Here is a 25,137-nt window from a genome sequence, read left to right as displayed (position 1 = left end):
GCTCTGAGACAATAGAGATGTATATATTTTTTGTACATCCATACAACCGACTTCAAGCTCCACCGTCCATAACCACAAAAACAAGGTGGAGGTGATGTCCCAAAGTCTGTTTGTCATCATGGCGACCGGCTCTGGGCGGCTGCTGTGTTCAGAGGCTGTGTGAGTGGTCCGTCCCGTTGAGGATCACGTCTGAATTGGACGCCTCGTCTGCTGTGATCTCTCGGTCAGTGAGTCGACTTTCTGCAAGCAAAAATACAAATGAGGTTCCTCACAATACAGAGGCCTTTATTCTTTTTGAAACAGTTGTATGTGGGCTTGCCCCTGTCTTTTAAGTGGCCACATAGCTTTGTTTCACTATAGTGCTAAAAAAAACAAAACAGGTGACACGTTGCTTCAGTTTAGATCTTCAACAAGTAGTTGAATGTAGCAGTGGGTCTACACACTAACACCAGTAGGCCACCCAAAGAGACATGTTCCCACTCACAGCTGAAAAAGATTAAAGACACATTGCATTAAAAGGTTCCCCAAATGGCATATACAACTTGTATATAAATATATCGAAATGTGCACACTTGTTTATATCGATGAGTTGTAAGTGTATTCCATTCACATTACTGGTAAACTCAAGTAAATGTCATTAATGGAACTTAATCAGTCTCAAAACGCTTCACAAGCCACACTATATGGCCATCTCCTTACCCTAAGCTCTCTAAAGGACAAGGAAAGTACTGGGTTCGATCACCAATGTCCTACACGTGTAATAGTAAAGTATCCTTTAGCAAGATGCCCTCACCCTACATCGGTCTTAATGACATGCGGACGCGGTCCTCGATAGCCGCAACTGTGGGTCTATTTAATGATATCCCGCCAGTCCCGCTGCCGCGAGGCACCACCGACGCTGCCCGCTGCCGAGGCACCACCTCGGCGCTGCGGGGCTCCGGCCAGAGACAATCGCGGTCAACAATTGCGGGCAACAATCCCTTTCTCCTCCATGTCGCGGTTCAGTCTACTTAGATTGATGTGGAAGTGGAAGAACCAGAGACGACAGTCTCCGACGCAGTCGTTTGAGATTCATAATATCGTCTGGAGGCGCTTGTAAAACTTACGTAACTTACAACTTGTAAAACGTACGTAACTTACAACTTGTAACTTACATAACTTACAACGTGTAGCTTACGTAACTTATGTAACTTGTTGTACAAACAATTTTAACTTACAACTTGTAAAACGTAGCCTATGTAACTTACAACTTGTAACTTAGGCCTACATAACTTACGTAACTTACAATTGTAACTTACAACTTGTAAAACGTACATAACTTACAACTTGTAACTTACGTAACTTACAACATGTAACTTATGTAACTTACGTGTAGCTTACGTAACTTACGTAACTTACAATTGTAACTTACAACTTGTAAAACGTATGTAACTTACAACATGTAACTTACGTAACTTACAACTTGTAACTTGCAATTTACGTAACATATGTAACTTCCTACTACTTGTAGCTTACGTAACTTACAACTTGTAGGTAACTTACGTAAATTATGTAAGTTACGTAAATTGCGTAAGTTACATGCTTCACTCGTGTGCGCGGGGTCTCTCTAGCTTACAACCAAGTTGCAAGTTACATAAGTTACAAGTTGTAAGTAAGTAAATTACGTAAGTTATTAAGTTACATTTGTAACCTACGTAAGTTACGTGTAACTTATATAACGTACGTAACTTACAACGTGTAACTTACAACTTGTAACTTACGTAACTTACAACGTGTAACTTATATAATTTACGTAACTTACAACGTGTAACTATGGAAGAAAATTTACCTTACATTATTATGTTAACATATACTTTTTATTGGGCCTATATGCTATATAAATATAACAATGGTGGAGAAAAGCTTAAAGAAGACATGTCACCACTCCTCTCTAACAGTGGCCTGGAGTGGTGCCAGAAAGTCTGGTGATTGACTTAATTATAGTGGCGAGGATGAGATAGAGATCAAGAACCGGTTGAACTGAGGTTAGCCTAGGGGCAAAAGACCAACTGGACACTCCACTTGATGCCATAACCTGTTGCTGACCAACTCCTTAAACAACTCAGACATGTATGTACAGGAGATCCAGATAAGACAAACATTCTTGATGGACAGAAAGGGATACATAAGGAGCAGCCCGTGACCAGCTCTCCAGTTCTTTGTCAAACCAACTCGGCTTTGCTCTTACTTGTTCGCGAGTAAAAATAAAGTCTTTTGTCATTTTTGCTCCGGTCTCCTCGAACTCTCTTATTTAAGTTATAGTGTTAAATGCGGTTTTATCTACCACATAACTTACAACTTACGTAACATATGTAACTTACGTAACTTACAACGTGTAGCTTACGTAACTTACAATGTGTAGTTTACGTAACTTACAATTGTAACTTACAACTTGTAACTTACTAACTGATACGGGCTCCGAGGTCTACGGGGAAACCCACAAATGGTGACGTCATTGTCAACGGAGGGGCGAAGAAGCTGCGCTTATCTTAGCTGAAAACTTGCTCCCGACCAGGTTTGGTTGACAGCATAAGTCACCATGGTGATACAGCGACGCTAAAAGAGATCGACTTTCGTGTCCCAGCTAACCCAGGCTTTGAGCGCAACATACCTCGCTAACCCACTAATCGAGGTTCGTAGTACAGGGCACAGGTATTTTTCGGTCAGTGGCGCAATTGCATTGGCAAATTTTTTAGATCACTAAAATAGCACCAAGTATCATTTGCGCCGGAACACGCCCCTGCTTTTCGCCGACACGCCTCTCCAGGCGCAAGTGTAGTGGTGCCTGGTTGCTGGTGGAAAATCTGCTTTGCGCCGGGTGCAAACTAGCAACGACACATGCGTCGGTGTAGAAAGTCAATTGCACCGGGTGCAAGATAGGGCCCTTCTTCTGTTTGGCGCACATGGCTAATTTGCATATGCGCACAGGACTGGCTGGCTCCGCTTGGCAAAAAATAGAACATATTTGTGAATAAATGTTTAAAATTCTGAATACTGGACATGGTGAGCTTAAACACATTTAAATTACCATTAGTGACAATAATATATTTAAGCAATAGATCACGACAGGCTGTGGTATACGGTCATTATACCACAGTTAAGGGGCGTTGTCCGTCCCTCCGCTGCGCGTCGGGACGGACGACCCCCTTACGTAACTTACGGTTACGTAAGTATGGCGAAATGAAAGTCATAGACACCCTCAATTTTGAAAAAGCTAGAAAGTCGGAAAAGCATTTTTTTAATGAATACAAAAAAGTAGTCCCTCCTGGCTGCCGACAAAGTGTACGGCGGTTGCTATGCAACACACTGTAGCGTCCTTCAGAGAGAAGGCTAGGCTAAAGACGGTAGCTTGGTTCGCCGGCAATTTAGCCTACTATCGAATTCACTCACCGTGTGCCTATTGCTTTACAACATTTCCACCCTCTCCATCAATCAACATGCTATTGCTTTTATATATAAATAAACAACAGTTCAAGTTAGGTGCGGAGTGATACTGAACTCTGTAAACTGAACGGGCGTCATAGCTGTGTGTATACGCTCAATATACAACAGTTGGGAACCAATCAGATCGGTTGATTTAAGCCACCCGTTTTATAAATAAATAAATAAATAAATATATATATATATATATTTTTTTTTACAATTTTTTTTGACGAAATTTGAGACCCCCTTCAAATTTTGCTTTTGAGGCTTTCAGGGGGTCTCATGGGTTAATCGGGGGGGGGGGCCCAGCCCCCCCGGACCCCCCCGTATTTCGCACACTGAGTGTGATGGAGGTGGTGGTGGAGGGAGCCGGCTCACCGATGCCGTTGGGTAGCTCGGGGGAGTCTCTGGCCAGGAAGGAGGAGCTGTTGGACTGTGAGGAGCTCAGAGAGGTCACTCCGCTCACATACGATTTCTTCTTCTTCGTCTTCTGCGTGGCCGTTCGACTCCAATCTGTAGGAAGGGAATCAATTAAACACAAAAAGTATGAAGTCAATACACTGCAGTCGAAGACACGCTTTAACAATAGTGCCTATTGCCTAACAAATCTGGCCCGAGGTCCGACGGCGGATTTATCAGACAAAATGTGTAATGTCAGTAGACGGTGAGATAAATTCTTAGTTGTATTTCATAAAAAAAAGTCAATTGGAATACATTTATATGCAAAAAGGGCCACTCGTGATGTAAAGAAAACTTAAATGTGTAGCACCTTATGAATATGGCCTCACCAGAGTTCTCTGCCAGTCTTAGTTTCCCACAGCAGAGGTAGGTCCTCCACTGGCGCCGCACGTTGTCCTTCACCATACAGTGGAACAGGAAGATGAAGAAGCCTGGACAGCAGACATTCATTTAAAGGTGAATTTATTTATTAATCTTAATGATGAATAATCTCTATTAATCCGAACCCTGTATATGTAGGCCTTTTTGAGTTTTTCACTCACTCATCAGTATTTTGTTCAAGATTACTTGAACATAACGTATATTAGAGTTGTCTAAAGAACAACAAAATCAACCCCAACACCAATGAGTGCAATTCCAAAGAGTAACATAACCCAAGGCCTCTAAAGAAGGAGGTTAAGGCTGAAGTAAACCCTGTTAACAGTCAACAGCCTGTGTGTGAATCCACTAGGGTCACCCACCTTGCAGGGTGTTGAAGATGGTGAAGAGGTACATGAAGGCCAGGTTGACGGGCCCCCAGGAGAAGAAGGCGAAGCCCCAGGTGAGGCCCAGGAGCACCGTGATGCCCGCCACCCGCCGCGCGTCCTGCAGCCGGCTGCGGTGCTGCTCGCTGTGCGGGTTCTGCCGCAGGATGCGGGACAGCTGCACCATGACCACCACGAACATGATGGAGTTGAAGAGGAAGATGACGCAGAAGTAGGCCACCACCGCCACGTAGAACACGGTGTCGTTCCGCAGCCAGCAGCTGTGGAGGACGAACCAGACGGTTTACATCAGTGTTGACCAGAGGTCTGTGAGCTTGTGGATTCAAATATTAGCATTATTAATAACAGGGATGCACCGATGGATCCGGCACGCATAATCAATGGAGATGTACACATAGACCAAAATGGACGTCATATCGGTCTATATAGATATTCCTCCGGAAAAAAAGGAAAAACCTATATTGTCATCCCATGCTGATATGTGTGTGTGCGTACGAAAAATGAATACTGTTAACCTACTGCCTCGTTAACCTCATAGCTGGCTACTGCCCATAGCCAGCTATGAGGTCACCGAGGTCCGGAGCTCTCTCATTTCTTTAGAGCTAAAAGTAAAATCAGAAACTCAATTCTAAAACCGTGTAAAAAAAAAAATCTGCGGTTCAGAACTTCTACGAGATGAGTGCATGCCTGATTCAGTTTACACTTGTTACTTTGTGTCTACCGTGTGTGGTCCCCAACCCCCCCCAACCCCATCATAACTGAACCCCTGCAACTGAAGCACCAACCCCAGACCTCACAATTTTTTCAAACCCTGGCTATGGCCCCGCTGTTAACGACAGGATGACATTGCAAGCAAAACAATCGACAGTAGTCGCATCCTTGCATCCGTCATCATCATCATCATCATCACACACGTCGGGCTCTGAGCACTCACAAGTCGTCCGACGTGCCGTCGTTGAACTTGGCGTAGGTCACCAGACCGTAGTTCTCCGAATCCACGGCGATCACGATGACCACCACCACCATGGGCACGCCCCAGCCCACCAGCGAGAACTTGAGCATGTAGTGCGACACGTAGGTGTTGAACACCTTGACCAGCGCCAGGTACATGTGCACCGCCTCCAGGCCCATCCAGGTGAAGGAGGCCAGCAGGAAGTAGTGCAGGAACCAGGCGGTGGAGATGCAGAGGCCGGGGACGGAGGGGTAGAGCGACAGCCAGGCGTCGACCAGGAACACCAGGTTGAGCAGGAGCAGCGCCAGGCACAGCTGGATCAGGATCTTGGACGGCGTGTCCTTACGCAGCTTCCTGTCGTGGGCGAGTCATGTGGTGGGGAAGGAAGAGGTGAAAATAAAGAGAGCTGAGATAAGATTTTCCAAATATAGGACTTCAGGGATGATCGGCAGGAAACAGGACTTTGAGGAACTAGCTTTTTTTGAGCTTTTTAAAAAGGTATATCTTGCAGGTTTTGCATATATATATCTATATAGTATCTTGCAGGTTTTGCACAGCCACGCTACAAAAGATACCCTGCCCCCACTAACCCCCGTTTGCAAATCCTTATGAGCGTTTCAAAATAAAGAGCTTCAGGGGAAAGATGACGCTTTTAAATGAGTGAATTCAGATGTCATTTAGGAGCAGGTAGGTGACTAGGGGTGGAGCCTCATGCTCAAGTGTGCCTACAGGTGAGGCTGCAGACATTGGAGGATTGAACCCTGCACCTTTCGGCTAGGAGTCGCAAGCCCTCGCCACTAACGCATATATATGTACCCCCGCACTATATATATTCTTGTACCATATCTGCACTTATACGACTATTGCTGCTCATGTTCATAGTTCATTGTCCTCTCCTGTAAATGTCTGAACGTATACATCCCCAGTTCTACTGACAATACTGTTCTCACTGCATATATCTTATTTATTATATGATTCACTTTACATTTTATTTTTGCACTTCTGGTTAGATGCACAACTGCATTTTGTTGAACAAACCGAATCTAATCTAATAGTGGTTTTCAAAATAAAAGACCCCATGGGCAGTCTGGTGAGTGGTTGAGTTGAGTGACTCACTCGAATGCCAGGTAGGTGAGGAGGGTAAGGGAGAGGAAGATTGCGGACAGGCCACAGCCGATGTACGTGATGAAGGTCAGGATGTTGGCCTGGAGGCGGTCCATAATCGGTTCCCTGTCGAGATCCTACAAACCAACAGAGAATCCCATACACATCAACACACGGGGTCTACTGCACCAGGGGTTGCCACACGCCTCATGCTGTGACCTAATGTAATATTTCAACGGCAGCCTGACCCCTTGCAGAGGTACTTTTGGCCCAGGACCCACTGTGTACTTTGTGCAGTAAAACAAGAAAGGAAAGTGAGATCATTCACATTGCTCTATAGTTGGTTGGCATAGCTCGCCTATTGTTAATTTTGTGATAAAAGTGCCAAATTTGGTACATATATAGCTTAATATAATTTGGAGAAATCTGGATATTGGGCCATTGCAGATTGGCATTCTGATGACCATGGAGGCCATTTTCCAAAATGATTGCCAGCAATTACTGGCATAGAACACTTTGGCCACTCCCAAGCTGCTGTTTTCATGTTTTCAGCACTACAAATATTATTTACATACAAGTTGAAGGGAAAATATGTTTTATTACAATGTAAGGCTACTATACTATGCATAGTCCTCATTATTATGGAGAAACGAGTGCAGGAAGGGAACAGACAGCAGAGCCAACCAAACATTTCTTTTGTTATTTTGTTTCAAAAACGAAGAATGATGTACTTACCAGCAGTATGGCAAAACTGGTGAGATGGTTGCAGCTGCAGGTGGTCTCGCTGTCGGTGCTGTTCTGAAGGAAACATCCATCTGAGTTCCAGCCTCCACTTCCATCTGGCAGCAGAACATGACAACAGACAGGTTCAACGTATTCCTCATGGGGAGTTATCTGAGAGCGTCTATGTGTAGTTCTGATGGACGGAGGAATGGAAACTCACCGTTCATGGTAAGGTCCCAGTAAACACAGATTGCCGAGTAGTTCTCCTAGAGTTAAGAATATCAAACAACAGTTTCTCCCCATACATTTGAAATATTACATACAAATATGTGTATTTTTGCTTTTTATAGTTTGGTGCTGTATCCATTGAGTTTTGTGAAAGGGCTTTTGTGCCTTTTATTAACACACCCACAGTATCACCGCTAGAAACGACTACAACCTCAAGCAGCTATGTTGGAGAAAGTGAAGTGGACTCACCGGAACGGGCTCTGTGTTCCTGAGGTTCACCGTGACGTTCTCCTCCAGCCCGTGGATGGACAGGTTGGCCACGCTCGCCCCCAGGATGCCACTGATCAGCCTCCGGGTCCCCAGGTGAGGGTCCTGAAACAAGAAGGGACACTACTGAAACAGAAAGGGAGACGACTGAAACAGGAAGGGACACGACTGAAACAGAGAGGGACACGACTGAAACGGGAAGTAGGAATAGAGCTTACTGTCCTGAAAGAGGAAGAGAGCTAACTGAACCCAGATGCAGGGAGAGTTCCTACCTGGAACACTGTGCCTTTCTGGTAGAAGTTGAACTGGACCCTGGAGGCCTGGCTCTGCTGCTCTGAGGTCAGAGCCTGGGTCAGGGTAGGGGGCAGCCGGATGGACCCTTGGGGGACCGCGGCCCTCACACTCCTGCGGCCCCGTGAGCCGTCTCGCACCTGCAGCACGCAAGTGCACAACCAGACGCACAGAACCACACACATACGCACAACACACACACACACACGGATACTGTAGGGAACGCACACTAGGATTTTCATACTAGATTTAATAAAGTCGTAAATACAGTTACTTGTATTTGTATATATACCTGTATATAAATACAGTTACCTGTATTTACAGCACACCTGTACACTGTTGGTTACCTTTATCACATTATACATGTACACTGTTAGTAACCTGTAGTAATATTATAGCCGTACACTGTTAGTTACCTGTATTCACAGCACCCCAGTACATTGTTAGCCACCTGTAGCATATTATACCGGTGTACTGTGTTTATATCACACCTGCACAGTGTTAGTTAGCTTTATCATATAATATAACCTGTACACTGTTAGTTACCTGTATTTATACCTGTACTACATTTTCAGTTATCTGTATTCATATCATACCCATACACAGTTTGTTACCTGTATTTATATCGCTGTTACCTGTTTATCGGTTACCAGCATTATTACAACACAAGTTGGTTACCTGTAATATATTATGTCTTTACAGTGTTAGTTACCTGCAATAATATCACACCTGTACACTGTTAGTTACCTGTGTCATATTATATCGTACCTATACACTGTTTGTCACCTGTATTAAATCAAACCAGTACTCTGTTTGATACCTGTATTGAACCATACCTGTACATGCGTGATGCCTGTATTAAACCATACCTGTATATGCGTGATGCCTGTATGTATTTCTTACCAGTACGTTTTGCGGGTCTGCGATTGAGAAGGTTGTCTCCTTGAAGTTCGCTCCGTCGACGGCTTTGATAGACAGAGCAAGGGAGTCCGACAGCAGCTCCTCCACATCTGTCCTGAACACCAGCTTCAGCCCCACCGCGTCCACAATCCTCACAATCCTGAGAGTAACATCGGCTATCATCACCATTCATATCACTGCTCATTTTACTATACAGTTATCTCATGAACTGATTTTTACCCTTTGTTTTGGTTTTGTTTTCATACGATACGATACTACGATACTACTTTATTTGTCAGTTTGCACTGAAATTCTTCTTGCATCCCTTAAAATCCCTTAAAATCCTTCAGGAAGGATGTTAACGCTTTGTTGATATCTACCGCTTGATTGAGATGTAGGTCTCTGCTCTATCTCTGAGATGTAACTATAAAACATTTGTCCATCTGCTATATGACTGAATGTAATATAATGTAAAGTAATGTATATACAGTTTCTATAGAATGTTTCCCAGTGGAGTGGTCATTCTACACACATTTTCTGGGAAATCAATCAATTCCCACGAATTCACTGTCAAAAAAAAAGCTTAAATGGTAAAGCAGTAATGGAATAAAGCCGTAAGCCAATCATGGCTATGCTAGCAGGAGAGCTGTGACAACTGTGAGTGGGCTCCTTGTGATGCTAACAGGTCAATCAGTGTTCATCAGTTCTTGCTTCCCCCAGGCAATTTGTTTAATAACACAAAATCTGTAAGCGTAGCATCTGATAACGTAGCGACGTACTGGTTGGAGGAAGAGGCCAGCGTGGTCGCGGATGCACCCAGCAGGTTGCTCACGATGTGGACAGAGATGTTCCCCAGGGCCACGCTGATCCGGGGCCCCGCCACCAGGCCCTCCAGGTCGGAGACCAGCTGCTCCACCTGGCTGGAGTTGAGCCGGGACACGTCTGCGGTCTGCTCCAGCAGGAGTCCAGCCTCTGCCTCGTTGCTCATGGCTGAGGTAGATGGGCCCAGGGATCACTTAGGACTGCCAACTCTAACAGCTATCATTTACATTTTTTCTCACTTTAATTAAATTCAATTCATTTTCATAAATCCATTATTATGTTTGTAGGCTTGTTGTTGCCGGCAACATTGTGGAGGAGGAGGGCTCCAGGTAACACTTGGATTAATATCTTTGACAGCATTCATTTGTGTTTTTTGTGTTCAATTTCAGTTCAATTTCCCGAATACAAATTGAATATACATTTTCCTGTAGTTCCTGTAATTAAATCCCATTATGTTTCCCTGAAAATTAAAGTTTGTGGGTTGGGTGTGTGTCAACAGACCATCTGTTTGGTCTGTTGAGGACAGGGGAAAGCCTTCCATAGACCAGACAGACACAAACTGTCTTTGCATAATGGGATAATAACAGTAATTATCATGATACTCATAGTCGAAAATATGTAGACAAACTTGTTGTGAGAAACTCTGTGGGGGTACCGGTACCTGCTATAGCGGTGGTTAGTGTCCCATTGGTGGTTGGTGTACTGCTCAGCATTGTGGTGGAGGTCAGAGTCACATTTGGCTGGGCTGTCAATGTGATGTTGGGGCTGGGGGTAGAAGTGGTGTTCAGGGGGCTAGAGGTCGTGTTAGCTGGCCTAGAGGTTGTGTTCAGGGGGCTAGAGGTCGAGGATGTGTTGATGGGCAGGATGGTCATGTTCACGGGGTTAGAGGTCGTGTTCAGGGGGCTAGAGGTCGTGTTCATGGGGTTAGAGGTCGTGTTAATGGGGTTAGAGGTCGTGTTCATGTGGTTAGAGGTTGTGTTCAGGGGGCTAGAGGTCGTGTTCAGGGGGCTAGAGGTCGTGTTCATGGGGTTAGAGGTCGTGTTCACAGGGTTAGAGGTCGTGTTCAGGGGGCTAGAGGTCGTGTTCATGGGGTTAGAGGTCGTGTTCATGGGGTTAGAGGTCGTGTTCAGGGGGCTAGAGGTCGTGTTCATGGGGTTAGAGGTTGTGTTCAGGGGGTTAGAGGTCGTGTTCATGGGGTTAGAGGTCGTGTTCAGGGGGCTAGAGGTCGTGTTCAGGGGGTTAGAGGTCGTGTTCATGGGGTTAGAGGTCGTGTTCAGGGGGCTAGAGGTCGAGGTTGTGTTTATGGGAGGGATGGCGGTGGTGGCGTTGGGGCTGGACAGACACGGCTCCTTCAGGAGCACACACACATTAGTGTCTTGTTGACTAGAAAAGGAGTGGGGGAAAAGGTTAGCATATTAATTCGAGGAAACACAACAGAACAGAATCATCCAAATTGAATCCATTCGATGACTACAATCGTCTGATGGTTTATTGTAGAGAATACAATTGAAACAAAAATGATACAAACCATTTGATTAATCCAGTGGCGCCCGAAAACCAGTGGCAGAAAACGGTGGGGCTCATTGGGACTGACAATTCAACCCATGTACAGCTGGAGTTCAGTGGATTGTTCTGGTACATTGCGTTCCCACATAGTACTGTGTAATACAGCCACACAAACAAACAAACAAATATGACCTCAATTAAATTAATAGCATATTATATTTACATACAATTTTATGTGTAGGTGACGTAGCAATGTGTCACAAAATGCTTTGATTTCCTTTTCCCTTTTTGATCTTAGAATTAAAAAATAAATAAAATTAAATCACAAATAAATACATGAATGAATAGATTACAAATAAATAAATGCATTATGTGAAAATGTATGCAAGATGTGCAGTAAAGGCCTATTTTTCAGTGATGGTTATCGTGTAGACTAGCATTCCCAGACAATAGTTGAACACAGACAGTGGATGCAGTAATATATTTATATGGTTGTGGATTTGCTGTTCACCTGCTCTGTTCAGCTGTCCATTGTAACTGATGCCCTCCTCTGAACTGAAAGCCATCTCCAAGGCTGAGGAGATGTCACAAACATGAAGCTTTTGGGAGAAACTGATGATCACATTGCACTGCTCAAGCCTAGGATAGAATATAAGCAAACATCAAGCTTTCACAAATACATTTCAGTGCATTGTGTCAGTGTCTTCATTTGGAGAGAGGGTTTAGGGCCAGAAGGGGTTGGGATGTTGGAAAATAATAGACAGTTACTGTGATGAGGGGAAATTGTAAATGTTGAAATACTTTCAGTTGCAATCTCCCACCTGCTCCGCCCCAATTGTTAAGCTGAAACCCTTAATCAGCCAATGAAAAACCTCACAAGCCCAAAACCCAATGGGAACAGGAAGAACCATAAGAACAAAGGATCCCTTCTTCATTCACCATGCAGGTTAGTTTGGTAAACAAAGGTGTTATCATACGATGACTCACGTAGGTGTTTGTCCACAGTCAACTTTTTTATCCTGGGGAAAATGTAACACAGAGTAACAAATTAGCTTGAACACTGATGTAAAAGTATGGATTAAAACTGATGAGGGTGATGATGCTAAAGGCCACGGAAGTATGGCTAAAATAATGTATTCTATTGCAAAATCCCCTGTGTAAAACAGCCAGGAGAAGGACATAGATACACAAAAATGTTGTATTTTATTTTATTTTTTCCCTTACAAAGGTGTTTCTTATTGAGATAAATAAACTATTTTCAACAGACACATTTTCGGGGAAGACTGAATTCTATTTAGTTAAATGAATAGCCTTGGTTAGACGGAAGTTGGAAGTTAAGGGTTTAGACCTGGAAATTATTTTAAAACTCTTAATCAGCTTAGAACTATGAATCAGTTTAGAACTCTATGAATGAATCCTGATTATGAACGTCCTTTTGGATCGTAGTTACCTTGTATGAGGTTCTGATGTCGGGCGGGCATGACGAGCTGTAAGAGAATATTGTCAGCTCTGTGATGATGTGTTGCTTTATGAACATATGATCCTGTAGGCATGCCATGAAGTATTACAGAACCTACCCAGAGTCGTTGGTGCAAAGAGTCCCCAGCTGAGAGATCTTGAGAACATGAAGAGATATGGTGCACATGATAAACCCATTAATCGTTTATGCAATAACACACACACACACGCATGCACAAAACGCACGCTAATAACACACCCAAACATACATCTGCACAGATTAAAGAAACACACATTGGCAAAGCACACACACACACACACACACTGACCAATGCTCACACACACACACACACACACCAACATGCACGCACGCACGCACGCACGCACGCACACACACACACACACACACACACACACACACACACACACACACACACACACACACACACTCACCAGATTAGAGATGTAGGACACGTTTAGTGTTCTGTCTGTGATTGAAATTGTAAAAGCATAGTATGCATCTATAAACCATGAAAAAGGAAACATATGTTAAAACACATGTTAAAACAAATCACATAACCAGTAATAGTGTTGATGTTAAATAACTAATTATTTACCGATTTCTCTTCCATTGCAGAATGAAGAGCAGTTGCAGGCTGTTTCTATAACTAGTACAAGGAGAAAGGGGATATGTTGAGGGAACCGTACAGAATAGAATATCAGTAAACACTGCATTAAAAGAGGGGTTCTTATAACAGATTGCTGTATAACAGTTGATGTGATGGTAGTTTACCTTGTTCCTCTGTTGGACAGGTGGTGTTGAGGTCAGTCAAAGGGCTGAACACGGTAGAGGGGTCTCTACTGTTCAACAAGACAGCAAAGAACAAAAGCTTGGCTTTACTGGATTATATTATACATACCTTTTCAGTGCAATTCAATAGTTATTTTCCTACCTATTCTATCCAAACGTTGATACTTTTATTAATATTCTATACTTTCTTTCCTATTCGTATGCTACCTATTATATTCTGTACTAACTCTTATTCAATTCTAGACCTTAAATGTTCCATTCTATTTTATTGTCGTCTATACTAACTATTCTACTCTACACCAAATGTTGTGTTCTGTACTATGTTATACTACCTATTTACTCTATTCTATGCCAATGTTTCTATTATATTCTATGTTAAACTATTGCATTCTATGTTCAATTATTCTAGTCTATTTTAGATTAACCTTTTCTATGCTTACCTGTTCTATGTTAAAGTATTTTATTGTGCTCCATTCTATACCAATTGCTATGTCTATTCTATTACATTCTATTCCAGTACATTCTATTCTCTACCCAGGGCTACCCACCATGTTGTGTGGTGGGGAGGAGTAGCCATGCAGGATTCTGGGTAAGGCGTGGAGACACTGCCACACTCTGAGCTGCTATTGGCTGGCTTCAGTATCCCTGCATACACACACACACACACATGCACGCACGCACGCACGCACGCACGCACGCACGCACGCACGCACGCACACACGCACACACACACACACACACACACACACACACACACACACACCTGTTAGCATAGCACCTTGCTTAGCATACCAGTGACTTTGGATGACTTTCAGGATATATGGGACTCAAGTCTCTTCTATTCATATCGATGTACAGTGAATTCAGATCCACTCCTTCTAGGAGCTTCATAGCTCCTTCGTGGGAGTAGGTAGTCACCTATCCTGTCCACTGTGTGTGCGGTTGCTCTGATGTTGCGGGAGTGGCTCCCTGCCTGGCAGAGAGTCCGGAGGAGGCAACAGGGTTGGACCGCGTGCCCAAACTTCAACAGGACAGTACATGACGTCTTCCTGGGGAACAAACGGGCCATTGTTATCACTATCCCGCCCCGTCCGGCCCGAATCCCACGCACTATATGTTGTTTAGGATGTGTGTCCTCCTTAGTCAATTATGTGTCTCCACCTGTGTTGATTATACTCATACTACCTTGGTTCATCCGTCTTCCTTATCATTTAAAAAACAATACCGTCTGGGTGTTCAAACCATCACAACTGTCTCTCCTGGCTTCACTGAAACGTTGGTTATGAAAATTTACAAAATTCTTTCCTTGTGGCAATTTTGCCCAAAGCATTTTCTGTGAACTCGCCTGCCACCACGAATGTAACACGCCTACACTGCGAGAGGGGCTGAGTTGAACAAAATCCATGGCTGATTTTCATCTCGATATAGACCCTAGCAAAAATGAACCTGGGGTCAGCTTCTGTGATCTCCTAACATATTTATTCTCTCAATTTCAAACCAAGCTCCAATCTCAAACCAATCTCTAGTTGATCACAGCAATTTGAACACACACAAAATGATAATCAATGGGAAACACTGGGGCTCCCCTACATCAAGAAAAATTTAAAATAATGCATAAATGAGATGAAACGTTTATTTTAAATGTTGATAATAATACAAAAAAAAGGCTGAAATGGAAGCTTTGGGCCCCCCCTTGTGTCTTTGGAGGCTCTATGCAACAGCAAAGTCTGCATATTGCACAAAATGGCCCTGCTGAGAGGGCATCCTGAATTGAAGCGTTAACCGGAGCTATAGCAAAATGCTTTCTGGTTTCTTACTTGCCAAAACATGTCACAGAAGTGGATATCCCTCTATTGAAAGTCCCGCCCTCTCTCTGCCTTCTCGCCGCCTAACCCCTGTTACTGAAAGTCCCGCCCTCTCTCTGGCCTCTCACCACCTAAACCCTGTTACTGAGAGTCCCACCCCCTCTCTGGCCAAAAACAATTCAATTGAAGCATCCCGTTCCAGGTGTAGCCTGGGAACGAGGGGAGCTAGGAGGAGGGTTGTGGGGGGGTGAAGGGTTATTAGGGATGGGGTCTCTGAGAATATTAGATTCACTTCACCAACCTTATTCCCGTTTTCTTGACGCAGGAAATGTCCAAACCCTGTTGGAAAAAATGGATAATGTTTCTTTTAGTTGATCTGGAGAGTTTGTGAAAAACACTCTCACAAACGTATTAAAGACAAATACACACAGACACACAAAAACAGACATTCACAAACAGACATGCTCACACACACACACACACACACACACACACACACACACACACACACACACACACACACACACACACACACACACACACAAACATTAAAGTGTTACCTACCCTAAATATGTTGATTGGTATAGTGTTTTCAAAACTGCAACAAACAAAACACAATCAAATAATGTACACATTTTTTGTAAACATCTAAATGTAGGTTTGTTTTTAAGTAGGGTTAGCTCATATGAGGAGAGCAGAGCATGGTACAATTTCACATGCTTGGGCGTATCAAACTTTGAACAAAGCACGGCTGTTTGCAAATGGCTTACTGATGGCTTTGTTAATGTGTTTGATCTGTTACGGTTGTCATGGCAACTTTGCGAGGTGTTTTGCAGTTGCGTTCATGTGTTAAACCTGCATTATGTAACTTTTCCACTGCAACAATCGACTCCATTCCAAAAATAAATCTAACCCGGAACGTTTCTCAAGAATACAATCATTAAAACCAATACATTTTTCTTTCTCTTTATTCTGGTCCGCTTATGCACATCAGCCTTGGTGTACTGAAAAACGAGTCTTTCAGAAGCATAAAAAACAGGAACTGTCGTCCAAATATTATATAGCTATAACCGTAGCTACAACTAGAGGCTGCTAACGAGAAAATGTAAAAAGTGCAGGTTTAAGTTTGTCATGGTGTCATTGTAAATGAATGTATTGTAGTTGTGTAGTACTTTGTCATCACTGTTGTCATCGCTGTTGTCAAACAGCCATCTGAGTGATCATCAAAGAGCTCCTGAAGCTGTAAGAACATATGTGATGTTCAGTACATCCACTACACACATCATTTTCAGTCAACAATCTGTGTTGATTCAGAGGAATCAAGTTCATACCCATAAACGGACGTCTGGTTCATTGTTATTGTCTCCAGAAACACTGACATTGATCTGCATCAGGTAACCAGCTGTAGATGAACAATAACAGAGGATCCAGCTTTAGACACAGGGAGGTAGGTTACTGTATATGTAATTGATCAGTACAAGGCTGGGAAGAGCTGCACCTTTATCAGCCACATTGGAACATTGGTTTTAAGATCATCATTATTATTGGTTTAAAAAATGACAGCTCAAAATGGTTATATTAAATGCAGTCCATTCATAGTTCAAATTTGTAAAAATGTAAGGTTATGCAAGCTGGTAATATACAATCTAGCTTATTTTAGTTTAGCTAGCATTTCAAGTATGTTTTCTCAGTTTCTTTAAAAAAAAAAACATGTGTATTCGTGGTTGCTAGTGATGAAGAGAAAAATCTGTAATATTCCTCTTAGTATTTCACAGGCACTTAAACTTTTGGTATTTAATATATATGTATATATTTTACCTGTTGGCTGAATTTTATCAGTTGGTTTACTGCAGTTGCTTGACAAATTCCAATCAGGAATGAATACAGACGAAGGGTCCGCACTGCGTGGAATGAATAGAATGTAAATGGTAAATTGACTTCATTTATAAAGTACTTTTCAGACCTGTGGCCATTTAAAGTGCTTCACAATGATTGCCTGACATTCACCCATTCATACACACATTCCATCACCAACCGACCGTGCAATGAAACAACCAGGTTGTCGTGAACAGTTGGGGTGATTTCACCCAAAAGCATAAATTAACTGCATACAAAGTAATCCCACATAAACTAAACAATTTCATCTTGTATATATATATTGTATATATATCAAATCTATTCAATTGTATTTAATCTAATCTAATCTAATATTATATAAAATAATCTCATCTCATCTCATCTAATCCTATTCAACCTAATTTCATCTAAAGTCATTTAAATCTGTTTTGGTGGTGGCAGGTAGCCAGCACTACGGCTCCTCTGGGGGCTAAGCAGGGCTGATCCTGGTCCATTGCTTTGAGGTTTTGTCCTGCGCAGGCTCTCTGGCCTGTTTCATATCAACAATGGACCAGGAAAATTATATAAATGCAAATAATAATGATAATACTTTCAATTTACATACATTACTGTCTGTGGCTATCTGCGATTCAGTAATGTAGGTTGTTTATAAAATGGAATGCCAGAACTCACCAGGTTTTGCCCTGAGGCGGAGTGGCATTGCAGCCGTTGGCTGTGGGGATGTCGCTGCAATCTGAGCTGCTATTGGGTTGTGGCAGTTTCTCTGCAGGTGGGGGTTAGACAGTGAATACAGAGACTGGGCTTAACAAGTAGGGGTTAGACAGTGAATACAGAGAATGGTCATTCACAAGCAGGTAGGGGTTAGACAGTGAATACAGAGACAGGTCATTAACAAGCAAGTAGGGATGAGGCAATGAATACAGAGACTGAGATTAACAAGCAAGTAGGGGTTAGACAGTGAATACAGAAACAGGTTATTAACAAGCAGGTAGGGGTTAGACAGTGAATACAGAGACAGGTCATTAAGGAGCAGGTAGGGGTTAGACAGTGAATACAGAGACAGGTCATTAAGGAGCAGGTAGGGGTTAGACAGTGAATACAGACACAGGTCATTAAGGAGCAGTTAGGGCTTAGGCAGCTAGACAGTGTTTCGACTGGTCGTTAAGAAGCCTGCTTCAGGACGCCTAAAGGTTAAGCTTGGGACATCAGGGGTGCAACCCAGTAGCTTTGGACTGGGAGCCGTTCCAGTATCTTGCCCCACCCTACTCACTCATCTTCTCCACCGTGTGTGCGGTGCCACTGATGCTTTGGGAGGTGTTCCCTGCCTGGCGCAGAGTCTGGAGGAGGCAGCAGGGAGGGACCGTCTGCCTCACCCTCAACATGACGAAGCACGTGGCCCTCCTGGGAGGGGGGAGTTAGGGGTCAGTAAAGGGCGGAGGATAGAGAGCAGTGAAACACATAAGGAATAAATCGTCCCATTGTTTTTCAATAGCGGGACAAGCCAGAGTGTTTTATTTAGCTTGCACCACAGTTGACACCAGCAATGATTCAAAGTTATTTTCATGTTTTATGTTATTGATTCATTTCAATGTATTTAGCTGAAATTAAATCATTCTTCCGCAGAACTTTACGCATATGCTTTTGCATAACTGGTCGATGGTTGTGTTTGAACGTTTTCACGTTTGATTTGTAGAGCATTGATTCAGAAAGGTTAAAAGGCTGAAGCGTCCCGCTATACACTATACTGTACTATACATACACTCCTGACCAATTAGGATCAAGTATATAACAATGCTGTGGCATGATGTTGTTTTTCCTCACCTTATTCCAGTTGTGATTGGGCATGTCACCTGGAGGCCCTGGGAGAACACCATGTTAGTATTGATGAAGCTATTTGCCTGTGCTCTCCTCTCGTACTATTACTGACATTCACACATTCACAAGATGCTGCTTACCTGGAGAAGGTCAACACCACTTTGGCCCATTTCACTGCAATAATAAATATTCAACATGAAAATACTGAAAAAGTCCTGTCTTGGAGTGTATGATATTTACATTTTTATGGTTTTTATTTAGATTTATGTTCATAAAAATATGGTTGGTGTAGGTGTGCATAGAAACAAAATGTATCTTATAATTAGTTCAATTAATTTATTCATTCATTCATTCCAAGGCATGCATGTTAGCGTCATAACCAAGGCACTTTTTGTAACATTGCTTGCTTTCTTTTTTTCATTTATTGGGTTTGTTTGTTCATTCATTCATCCAAGCTTGAATTGCGTCTTAATGTTACCATTGCAACATTATATAGCATATTGCTGTATTTGTGATGTGGTTGTAGCTGAAGTTGGGTTGTTAGGGTTGTTAATTCAACAATATTTGAGTGATTCTAGCTGTACCTGGGCATCACAGTTCTCGTGGGGTCATTGGGAGGACTGCTGGGTGGCTGGCTTGAGGACACACAGCTGCCCAAGTGATCATTAAACAGCTGAGAAAGCTAGGTCAAAAAAAGCATGAGGCATTAAATATTGGGTCAATGGCAAACATTACACTGTCACTCACCCACTGATGATGCCATTCACTCACTCACACATGGAGATAACACATTACTCTAGTAGTTGGACAGTAATGTTACAGTACATACCCAGGATCTGATCTCTGATTCATTTTTTGTCTGTCCAGATACGTCCACCGTGACTTCCATGCAGTAATGTATCTCTGTGAGGAGTTACCATCATGATGTAAACAATAGGCTGTAGTGGATGCTGATTTCATTTAATTTCTGTTTTTTTCTGTTACAATGAACTTCCCCAGGTTCATTGAATACATCCATTTAATTTAGCATTCAGTTTCATCGCTGCTACAAGACAAAGTCAAAAAACACAAATGCATGTGTATTGTGAACACAATATTTTGTATCTACCATACATATATTATTACACACACCTGTATCGAATACATTTGAGGTGGTGGTGTTGGTTGGTGAGGTGGTGGTGGTGTTGGTGGGTGAGGTGGTGGTGTTAGCAGGTGATGTGATGTTGGTGTTGGTGGAGGAGATGGTGGTGGTGTTGGTGGGTGAGATGGGGATGTTGTTGGTGGGTGAGATGGTGGTGATGTTGGTGGGTGAGATGGTGGTGGTGTTGGTGGGTGAGATGGTGGTGATGTTGGTGGGTGAGATGGTGGTGATGTTGGTGGGTGAGATGGTGGTGATGTTGGTGGGTGAGATGGTGGTGGTGTTGGTGGGTGAGATGGTGGTGATGTTGGTGGGTGAGGTGGTGGTGTTGTTGGTGGGTGATGTTGTGGGGTTTGTGGGTGGTGGTGTGGTGGTGATGTTGGTGGGTGAGGTGGTGGTGGTGTTGGTGGGTGAGGTGGTTATGGTGTTGGTGGCTGAGGTAGTAGCGATGGTCTTTGTCTGTGGGGTGGTGGTGGTGTTGGTGGGTGAGGCGGTAGGGATGGTCTTTGTCTGTGGGGTGGTGGTGTTGTTGGTGGGTGAGGTGGTTATGGTGTTGGTGGCTGAGGTAGTAGCGATGGTCTTTGTGGTTGGGGTGGTGATGGTGTTTGTGGGTGAGTTGATGGGGCCAAAAGAGGGTTGTGTAGTGGTGCTGGGTGGGGTAGTGGAGGTGATGGATGATGTGGGGAAAGTGTTGGTGGTCGGGGTGGTGCTGGTGGTGGAGGTCTTAGTGTTTGAGATGGTCTTAGTGGGTGGGGGGATGGTGGTAGTCTTAGTGGGTGGGGTGGTTGTGGTTGGGGTTGTCGTGGTGGGTGGGGTGGAGGTTGTCGGCGTGGGTGGGGTGGAGGTGGTGGTCTTAGTGGGGGGGGCGGGGGTGTTGGTGATGGTGGTTGCGGAGTCTATGGGCAGAGATGGAGGCCTTTCAGTTGGAGCCGCAGACATAGAAGTTGTAACACTTCCTGAAGAGAGAAGTAAATATATAAATGTTTGATTTAAACAGTAAAGATTCACAGTATAACAAACTAAATAGTATAACTAAATTCAAATAATAATTTCCGAAGAAATTGTGGCGGGCAGCTTGCTAGGTTGTTATATGTTGCTTTTTGGGTGTTTTGGACAGTTGCTAGGATGATCTGGATGGTTCCTAGGGTATTCTTGTTGGTATGCTTTGGGGCTCAGCTGGCTGCTAGGTGGTTGTAGGTTGGTATCCATGGTGTTCTAGGTGGGTGTTAGGGTCTAATGGGTGGCTGTTGGGATGTTGGGATGCTCCTCTTAATACGGGGAAAGATTGCCCACACTTGGACCTACTGGTCACTGTCGAGAACATCACCGTATCTCCATCTCCAACTGCCAGAAACCTTGGTGTGGTACTAGACAACCAGTTATGTTGCACCGCCAACATCACCGCAGTGGCCCGATCCTGCTGATTTGCACTTTACAACATCCGCAGGATACGGCCCTTCCTCACAAGGGAAGCAGCTCAGCTTCTAGTCCAAGTGTTGGACTAGACAAACTTGATATTGGGCACAACCGCTGTTGGTGTCTACAGCACTGCTTGAAAAACAATGGAGGCTGGCATCGAACAGCCAGCGGCAGTTTATTTTAATCCCAATTGTGGACTTGATTTCTGAATTAATATTTTTAGATGCAATGCTTAGGTACCTGTTTTGGGAGTGATGGTGGTAGTGGTGTCTGCTGATGGTGGGGGAATTAGCGAATTTGGTTCCGGGATAGTTGTTTGACTTGACGCATTTCCTGAATAAGGATACAAATGAAAGAATAAAGAGTTGAGCGATGGTTTCAAAATAGGAGTTGGTTTCAGACTAAGGACCATAACAAACCTGCAACTACTGTATTCATAAACCTTTGTAAAGCTTTCTATTCTTTTCTTTTTGTTTGAAAGCTAGCATAACTCAAACTAGACAAGCAGGTTGGCTATATTTAGGGAGCATTGTGTTCATGGTGCAGTCTACATACAGCGGACTGTATGTCTTACATGTGCCATAATTGGCATACGTCAGACAACTCAGAGATCTCGAGTTTATGCTATGTGAATCAACATTTAGATTTACATTTAGGGCATTTAGCAGATGCTTTTATCCAAAGCGACTTACAATAAGTGCATTTGTCAGAAGAAAGAGAAAAAATATATTGCTGTAGTTGAAGTAAGGATGTTCATAGAACCAAGTGCCAAGCACTAACAATTGTTAGTTAACCCTACCCCTTCCCTGTATACAACAACGCTAGCTAGGATAAGATGCTACACAATTTTTTAAGTGCAAGTAAATGCAAGTGCAAGTGAATCAACGTTTCAAAACCATTACAACAATTTCCACATTTAAATGACTTGAATCTGTGTTTCAAGTCTACAACTTAAACATAAACCACTTGTAAGTTGTAATAAGACTGAATCAGCGGATCAAAAGTTATTTTGATCCGGATATAAAAAAGGATTTATATTACAGTGAATTCATCTGTGTTTTGTAGGTTATTTTCAAATGGTTTACATTACATAATACACAAGCTGAGGCTAATGATATCACCTTACCTGCCATAAACAGGACCAATAACAGTGTCTGGACCCACAACGGGAACCTGACACATGGTTCTGCATTGATGATACCCCTCCTGTAAAATGCAAAAAACAAAACAAACCTTTTGACCCTTTTGACTTTTGACAACATCATGACTGCTTGCTATGTCTAACCCTCCTCACCTTAAAGGGGTGATATTATGCCTTTTTGGGGTAAATAATTGCATAATAATAATTATTGCTCTCTGAGGCATTTGCACCTCCTTTCCCCACCCTCCTGCTGACACCACCGGTCTCATATCCACCTCTTCATCTTATACTTACTTCCTTTTCACCACTCTATCGTAATGAGGTTCTTTCACCAATCCCCTCTCCCCATCTTCAGTCTATGTTCCTGACCTCCTCCCTTTCCTCACCCCTCTAACCCATCTATTATGGCATAAAACAGTCTAAAGCAAAGGGAAGCCTTGTAATATATGGCCATTGTAAGCTGTCTTTGAGAGTGCTAAATAAGTAAACTGTATTATTATCATTATTATAATACATTTTTATAATGAACTTTGTTTACAATGTTCAAATGCTAATACATAAAAATATAATACAAGCATAAGGCCAGCTCTCTCATAGCTTGTCGTGCTAATTAAATCATTGCGCAAACATCTTAATGGAACACAATCACGACACACCTTACTTAGAAATTTGAGTTCTCACGGCAATGAGTTATGAATGAGTCATGAATACAGTATCTTTATCATACACCTTTGGAAAAATGTAAACAGGTGTGTTGTACCGGATCCCCCCACCCACAGACACAAACTAACACATACTTAGACAAACACAATAAATCTGTTCTATACATTTTTTGTTTTGTTCGTTTTTTGTTGCTTTTTGTCTGTCTATCAAATTGAGTAACTCAATCTGTCTCTCTGTCTGTCCAGAACTCAGAAGCCTTTAATCTTTTCCACTCATGACCCAAAACACTGCATTAAGTGTCTTAAGTATTAATATTAGTACTGATTCCATAATGTCCTCTAATGAATTCCCTGTTCTCTATTGACTTCTGAAGGACATGTGTTAAGGGGAAGACCCAGGACTAGGTGGAGAGATTATATCTCAACACTGGCCTGGGAACGCCTCGGGATCCCCCCGTCAGAGCTGGTCAATGTGGCCCGGGAAAGGGAAGTCTGGGGCCCCCTGCTTGAGCTGCTGCCCCCGCGACCCGACCCCGGATAAGCGGACGACGATGAGGATGAGGATGAGGATGTGTTAAGGGATCAGTGAGAAGGGTTACCTGGTGAAGCTGTAAGCCTGTTGATGGGATGTTCGGCGGCTGCAGCTCATGTCTGAAGCTCTCACATCCTGCTCTGCATCCCCCGGGCCACAGGACATAGGTTTCACACCAGCAACGCACAAATCCAGACTTTTTCTCAAAGGCAGCGTTTGTCCCAAAAGCCAACCGACGTGTGAACAGAACTATCCACCTGTTTCGTGTGTTAGATATCAAGGTTTGTTTTACACCCGTGTAATTCCAGCAGCCAAGCTTCAAAGCACCAAGTTGATTTTGGCAGCATGGGACAGAAACCTGAATGGTTTTGCGTAACTTGCGTAGGTGGTACTTGACAGACAGACTTGACCTCAGCGTCAGTGGCACGCCCCTAGTGCGTCAAACTCATTCTTTCACAGGCCAGTGCCAAAACACACACACTCATACTTACATGTCAAACAGCCATTGTTCACACTGCACTGACGGTGGATGGAAGCGATTCACAGTGCATAACTCAAAAGAAGAAATGGGTCCTGTTTCCAAATGATTACAGCATTTTTCTGTTGTACATGTGGTTCTGGACAGTTGTGAGTCTGGACAGTTGTCAGTCATTGAAGGGTCAAAGGTGTGGCCACACGCTGAAGCTAGTGGTAAACAACAAGAACAAAGAACCACATAGCAAAGAATGAAATGCACCTGCTATAATTATGAAAACAATTTGCTATTTTAGTCATTCCTGAGGTGCAGCACAGCTACCATGTGAAAGGACTGGAGTCATAGAGCGCTACACCCGGGCAGCATGGTTTGACGTAGTCAGCCAATGTACTGCTTGTTCAACAGCCAATTACCAGAGTTTTAGCTTAAATATCGGTCGTTGACATAAATGTAACCACACACTGTTAACGTGGAAAACATTGTTTTTTTTCCCACATGTTTTCATTTATTTTAGATACATCATAAAATGAATGACTGATGGTGCCT

The 25,137-nt window shown here is 43.2% G+C and overlaps 1 protein-coding gene across 1 annotated transcript; it reads right to left on the bottom strand.

The window, feature by feature from the left end:
* Positions 1-148: 148 nt before the first annotated feature.
* On the bottom strand, positions 149-19,283 carry LOC311353912 (adhesion G-protein coupled receptor G2; the record flags this gene model as incomplete). The annotated part of the gene is made up of 16 exons (XM_084473708.1): positions 149-240; positions 3,841-3,975; positions 4,251-4,352; positions 4,662-4,945; positions 5,620-5,991; positions 6,754-6,878; positions 7,477-7,580; positions 7,685-7,730; positions 7,942-8,064; positions 8,232-8,390; positions 9,154-9,310; positions 9,930-10,140; positions 10,634-11,355; positions 18,082-18,172; positions 18,680-18,810; positions 19,231-19,283. 16 exons carry the CDS (start codon positions 19,281-19,283, stop codon positions 149-151), a joined length of 2,907 nt encoding a protein of 968 aa, XP_084329834.1.
* Between the last annotated feature and the right edge of the window lie 5,854 nt (positions 19,284-25,137).

Source organism: Micromesistius poutassou, assembly GCF_964030765.1.
Source record: "Micromesistius poutassou genome assembly, chromosome: 10".
Classification (NCBI taxonomy): Eukaryota; Metazoa; Chordata; class Actinopteri; order Gadiformes; family Gadidae; genus Micromesistius; species Micromesistius poutassou.
This window is presented reverse-complemented; position numbering and strand designations above follow the sequence as displayed.